The 7,500-nt window shown below is 50.7% G+C and overlaps 1 protein-coding gene across 1 annotated transcript in view; it reads left to right on the plus strand.

Moving 5' to 3' along the window:
• Window positions 1-572: 572 nt before the first annotated feature.
• The window catches only part of LOC129412421 (brefeldin A-inhibited guanine nucleotide-exchange protein 2-like), a 14,955-nt gene continuing 8,027 nt past the window's right edge, over window positions 573-7,500 (plus strand). The window contains exons 1-5 of the mRNA XM_055166293.1: window positions 573-729; window positions 1,538-1,676; window positions 5,451-5,508; window positions 6,074-6,182; window positions 6,549-6,688. Coding sequence (XP_055022268.1) covers window positions 606-729; window positions 1,538-1,676; window positions 5,451-5,508; window positions 6,074-6,182; window positions 6,549-6,688 — 570 coding nt within the window. The 5' untranslated portion in view covers window positions 573-605. The remainder of the gene's footprint in view (window positions 730-1,537; window positions 1,677-5,450; window positions 5,509-6,073; window positions 6,183-6,548; window positions 6,689-7,500) is intronic.

Below are 7,500 nucleotides of genomic sequence, written 5' to 3' on the forward strand. Positions count from 1 at the left end.
CAGGGGGTGGGACATTAACACGTCAATTTTATTGCAGACAAACAACACAGAAAGTTTGTTGTCGTACGACAATTCTACAGACGCACACACTTCCCACTACAACAACAATGGAGCATGAAAGAGCTCTGGGTCTGAAGTTCTATTTAAAAAACAACCAGATCCTCGACAAACCCGATGACAAACTCGACAAACCCGATGACAAACTCGACAAACCCAACAAAGGCGTTGTTTATTTCAAACTGTGTAGGGAAGAGTTTTCATCTCACAGAAGCTCCTCAACCCTACAACACCAATTAAATGAAAACATGTGACAGAACAGAACCTGCTACAGTTGTGGGTTAGGGTTCAGGAGCAGCTCTGGTATCGGCTCCCAAATATCGGTTCAGTCGATATCCTGGTTGGACCCACTGATGTAATGAGACGGTTTCCTGTTTCACCCAGAAACTCTCAGAATGTTTGAACTTTGATTCACTCACCTGTTCTGTTCTGTTTCCTCGGTGTGTTTTGTTTTGGACTTGACCCTTTCACTCTTTGCTCCGCATGTTTTGTTTTTTACTTGACCCTTTCTCTATTTCCTCGGTGTGTTTCTGCAGAAGACCGAGTGGATGACCACCACCTGTAACCACGCCCTCTACGCCATCTGTGACGTCTTCACCCATTTCTACGAAGCTCTGAGCCCGATTCTCCTGCCGGACATTTTCACTCAGCTGCAGTGGTGTGTCAGGCAAGGTAAAAAACAAACAAACACCTGTACATGAAACACTTGTAAACACCTGTACAGTAAACACCTGTACATGAAACACCTGTAAACACCTGTACATGAAACACCTGTACAGTAAACACCTGTAAACACCTGTACAGTAAACACCTGTAAACACCTGTACAGTAAACACCTGTAAACACCTGTACAGTAAACACCTGTACAAACACCTGTAAACACCTGTACAGTATACACCTGTACAGTAAACACCTGTACAGTAACACCTGTAAACACCTGTACAGTAAACACCTGTAAACACCTGTACAGTAAACACCTGTAAACACCTGTACACTAGAGGAAGGAACCCGCTCACAGTCACATTGTCTTTGTTTTTCTCTGTATTTTTGACTCTAAAACCTCCTGTAATTGAATAAATGTAAAGTTGAGGTGTTTAAAGTCACACTGCGGAACATTCCAGACAGAGCAGTGACGTCTCCGTAGAACCAAACAGGTGAAGGATCCCAACTAAAAAGTTACACAGTGCAGCTTTAAGCACAGGTGAGATGGTCTCAAACCAAACTCGGGTTTATAAAAGTGATGACGTCATTTTGAGCCTGAACTCAGAATCCTCGGAAAACACCTCCGGGACGTCCTCGGAAAACACCTCCTGATCAATCACGCTGTGTGTGTTATACATATATCTGTGTGTTTATTGTGTATTATCGTGTGTGTGTGTGTTGTGTGTGTTGTGTGTTATCATGTGTGTGTGTGTTGTGTGTTATCATGTGTGTGTGTGTGTGTTGTGTGTTATCATGTGTGTGTGTTGTGTGTGTGCAGATAACGAGCAGTTGGCGCGGTCGGGGACGAACTGTCTGGAAAACCTGGTAATTCTGAATGGAGAGAAGTTCAGTCCTGAAGTCTGGGACATGACCTGCTCCTGTATGAAGGAGATTTTCCAGAACACCTGTCCTCACGCGTAAGACACACACACACACCTGTACACACACACCTGTCCTCACGCGTACACCACACCACACACACACACTGTCACACCTGTAAAGACACACACACACACCTGTACACACACCTGTACACACACACTAACCTGTACACACACCTGTACACACACCTGTACACACACCTGTACACACACACCTGTCCTCACGCGTAAGACACACACACACACACCTGTCCTCACGCATAAGACACACACACACACCTGTACACACACACACCTGTCCTCACGCGTAAGACACACACACACACCTGTCCACACGCGTAAGACACACACACACCTGTCCTCACGCGTAAGACACACACACCTGTACACACACACACACACACCTGTCCTCAGCCGTAAGACACACGCACCTGTACACACACACACACACACACACCTGTCCTCACGCGTAAGACACACACACACCCCTGTACAACACACACCGTCCACACGCGTAAGACACACACCACCTGTACACACACACACACCTGTCCTCACGCGTAAGACACACACACACCCCTGTACACACACACACACACACACACACACACACACCTGTCCACACGTAAGAACACACGTAGACACACACACACCTGTACACACACACCTGTACACACACACACACACACACCTGTCCTCACGCGTAAGACACACACACACACACCTGTAACACACACACACACACACACCTGTCCTCACGCGTAAGACACACACACACACACCTGTCACACGTAAGACACACACACCTGTCCACACGCGTAAGACACACACACACACCTGTCCACACGCGTAAGACACACACACACCTGTACACACACACCTGTCCTCACGCGTAAGACACACACACACACCTGTCACACCTGTACACACACACACCTGTCACGCGTAAGACACACACACACACACTGTACACACACCTGCCTGCAACACAACACACACACACACACACACACACCTGTCCTCACGCGTAAGACACACACACACAGACACACACACACACACACACCTGTACACACACACACCTGTCCTCACGCGTAAGACACACACACACACCTGTCCACACGCGTAAGACACACACACACACCTGTACACACACACACCTGTCCTCACGCGTAAGACACACACACACCTGTCCACACGCGTAAGACACACACACACCTGTCCTCACGCGTAAGACACACACACACCTGTCCACACGCGTAAGACACACACACACCTGTACACACACCACACACCTGTCCTCACGCGTAAGACACACACACACCTGTCCACACGCGTAAGACACACACACACCACACACACACACCTGTACACACACACACCTGTCCACACGCGTAAGACACACACACACCTGTCCACACGCGTAAGACACACACACACCTGTCCACACGCGTTAAGACACACACACACACCTGTCACACACACCCACGCGTAAAGACACACACACACCTGTCACACACTGACACACACCTGTCCTCACGCGTAAGACACACACACACCCCTGTACACACACACACACACACACACCTGTCCACACGTGTAAGACACACACACACCTGTCCACACGCGTAAGACACACACACACACCTGTCCACACGCGTAAGACACACACACACACACCTGTACACACACACCTGTCCTCACGCGTAAGACACACACACACACACCTGTACACACACACACCTGTCCTCACGCGTAAGACACACACACACCTGTCCACACGCGTAAGACACACACACACCTGTCCACACGCGTAAGACACACACACACACCTGTACACACACACACACACACACCTGTCCTCACGCGTAAGACACACACACACACCTGTACACACACACACCTGTCCTCACGCGTAAGACACACACACACCTGTCCACACGCGTAAGACACACACACCTGTCCACACGCGTAAGACACACACACACCTGTCCACACGCACACACCTGTCCTCACGCGTAAGACACACACACACCCCTGTACACACACACACACACACCTGTCCACACGCGTAAGACACACACACACACCTGTACACACACACCTGTCCTCACGCGTAAGACACACACACACACCTGTACACACACACACCTGTCCTCACGCGTAAGACACACACACCTGTACACACACACACACACACACACACACACACACCTGTCCTCACGCGTAAGACACACACACACACCTGTACAACACACACACACCTGTCCTCACGCGTAAGACACACACACACCTGTCCTCACGCGTAAGACACACACACACACACACACCTGTCCTCACGCGTAAGACACACACACACCTGTCCTCACGCGTAAGACACACGCACCTGTACACACACACACACACACCTGTCCTCACGCGTAAGACACACACACACCTGTACACACACACACACATGTTCTCACAAGACACACACACACCTGTCCTCACGCGTAAGACACACGCACCTGTACACACACACACACACACACCTGTCCTCACGCGTACAACACACACCTGTCCTCACGCGTAAGACACACACCTGTACACACACACACACACACCTGACACCTCACGCGTTACACACAACACACACACCTGTACACACACACACCTGTACACACACACACACACACCTGTCCTCACGCGTAAGACACACACACACACCTGTACACACACACACACACACCTGTCCTCACGCGTAAGACACACACACACACTGTACACACACACACACCTGTCCTCACGCGTAAGACACACACACACACCTGTACACACACACACACACACACACACTGTCCTCACGCGTACACCTGACACACACACACACACCTGTACACACACACACACACACACACCTGTCCTCACGCGTAAGACACACACACACCTGTACACACACACACACCTGTCCTCACGCACACACACACACACACCTGTCCTCACGCGTAAGACACACACACACACCTGTACACACACACACACCCCTGTACACACACACACACACACACCACACACACACACACACACTGTCCTCACGCGTACACACACACACACACCTGTCACGCGTAAGACACACACACACCTGTCCACACACGTAAGACACACACACACCTGTCCACACGCGTAAGACACACACACACCTGTCCACACGCGTAAGACACACACACACCTGTCCACACGCGTAAGACACACACACCTGTACACACACACACCCCCACACACCTGTACACACATGTAAGAAACACACACACACCTGTACAGACATGTAAGAAACACACACACCTGTACACACACACACCTGTACACACATGTAAGAAACACACACACACAAATGTACACACACACACACCTGTACACACACACACACACCTGTACACACACACACACACACACACACACCTGTACACACACACACACACCTGTACACACACACACACCTGTACACACACACACACCTGTACACACACACACACCTGTACACACACCTGTCCTCACGCGTAAGACACACACACACCTCTCCCCACACACAGACCTGTCACACACACACACACACACACACTTACCTGTACACACACCTACCTGTACACACACCTGTACACACACACACACACACACACACACCTACCTGTACACACGCGTAAGAAACACACACACACACCTGTACACATACACACACACCTGTACACACCTGTACACATACACACACCCCTGTCCTCTCACCTGTCCTCTCACCTGTCCTCTCACCTGTCCTCTCACCTGTCCTGTTGTCAGGTTGTTGACGTGGCGTCCCGTGGGGCAGGAGGACGAGTCTTCAGAGGGAAAACATTTTGTAAGAATCAATTCATTTTATTTAATTAGATTTGTTTATACTGTTCCTTACATCTAATACGTGTGTGTGTTTGTGTGTGTGTGTTTCTGTGTGTGTGTTTGTGTATCTGTGTGTGTGTGTGTTTGTGTATCTGTGTGTGTGTTTCTGTGTGTGTGTATCTGTGTGTGTTTGTGCGTTTGTGTGTGTGTCTGTGTGTGTGTGTGTGTGTGTGTTTGTGCGTGTGTGTGTGTTTGTGTGTGTGCGTTTGTGTGTGCGTTTGTGTATCTGTGTGTGTGTGTGTGTGTGCGTTTGTGTGTGTGTGTTTGTGTGTGTTTGTGTGTGTGTTTGTGCGATTGTGTGTGTGTGTGTTTGTGCGTTTGTGTGTGTGTCTGTGTTTGTGCATTTGTGCGTTTGTGTGTGTGTGTTTGTGCGTTTGTGTGTGTGTGTGTGTGTGTGTGTTTGTGCGTTTGTGTGTGTGTGTTGTGTGTGTGTGTTTGTGCGTTTGTGTGTGTGTGTTTGTGTGTGTGTTTGTGCGTTTGTGTGTGTGTGTTTGTGCGTTTGTGTGTGTGTGTTTGTGCGTTTGCAGGAGGTGGACTTTGACGCTCAGTCTCAGGGCAGTTTGGATCGCGCGGCGTCGGAGCGAGGACACAGTCAGATGTCCAGTGACGACACGTGGAAGGGACGCTCCAACACGCGTGAGTCTGACCTCTGACCCCCGTGACCCCCCTGACCCCGACACCTGTGTAACTCTCACCTCCGGTTCTTCTGGTTCTGTTCTAACTTGATGACTGCTGTTGTTCTCATCCTGACTGTTCTGTGTTCCTCTGTGTTCTCATGGTTCTCCTGGTTCTTGTGTGTTCTCATGGTTCTCCTGGTTCTTGTGTGTTCTCATGGTTCTCCTGGTTCTTGTGTGTTCTCATGGTTCTCCTGGTTCTTGTGTGTTCTCATGGTTCTCCTGGTTCTTGTGTGTTCTCATGGTTCTCCTGGTTCTTGTGTGTTCTCATGGTTCTCCTGGTTCTTGTGTGTTCTCATGGTTCTCCTGGTTCTTGTGTGTTCCTCAGGAGCTTCAGACCAGCGTCTCTTTGCTGGTCTCCTCATTAAATGTGTGGTGCAGCTGGAGCTCATCCAGACCATCGACAACATCGTGTTCTACCCGTCCACCAGCAAGAAGGAGGACGCAGACAACATGTCCGCCGCTCAGGTGAGACGCACACCTGTGTGCACCTGTACACGCACCTGTACACACACCCGTACACACACCCGTACACGCACCTGTACACGCACCTGTACACACACCTGTACACGCACCTGTACACACACCCGTACACGCACCTGTACACACCTGTATACACACCTGTACGCACCTGTACACACACCCATACACGCACCAGTACGCACCCGTGTACGCACCCGTGTACGCACCCTGTACACACGCACCCGTACACGCACCCGTACACACACCCGTACACGCACCTGTACACGCACCTGTACACACACCTGTACACGCACCCGTACACGCACCCGTACACGCACCTGTACACACACCCGTACACGCACCTGTACACACCTGTATACACACCTGTACGCACCTGTACACACACCCATACACGCACCAGTACGCACCCGTGTACGCACCCGTGTACGCACCCGTGTACGCACCCGTACACGCACCCGTACACGCACCCGTACACACACCCGTACACGCACCTGTAAACGCACCTGTACACGCACCTACACACACCTGTATACACACCTGTACACACACCTGTACGCACCTGTACACGCACCCTTGTACGCACCCTTGTACGCACCCTTGTACGCACCCTTGTACGCACCCTTGTACGCACCCTTGTACGCACCCGTACACGCACCCGTAAACGCACCCGTACACGCACCCGTAAACGCACCCGTACACGCACCCGTAAACGCACCCGTACACGCACCCGTACACACATCCGTGTACGCACCTGTACACACCTGTATACACACCTGTACACACACCTGTATGCACCT

This window comes from Boleophthalmus pectinirostris, unplaced genomic scaffold (assembly GCF_026225935.1).
Source record: "Boleophthalmus pectinirostris isolate CB_2022bp ecotype Guang Dong unplaced genomic scaffold, ASM2622593v1 HiC_scaffold_8, whole genome shotgun sequence".
Classification (NCBI taxonomy): Eukaryota; Metazoa; Chordata; class Actinopteri; order Gobiiformes; family Gobiidae; genus Boleophthalmus; species Boleophthalmus pectinirostris.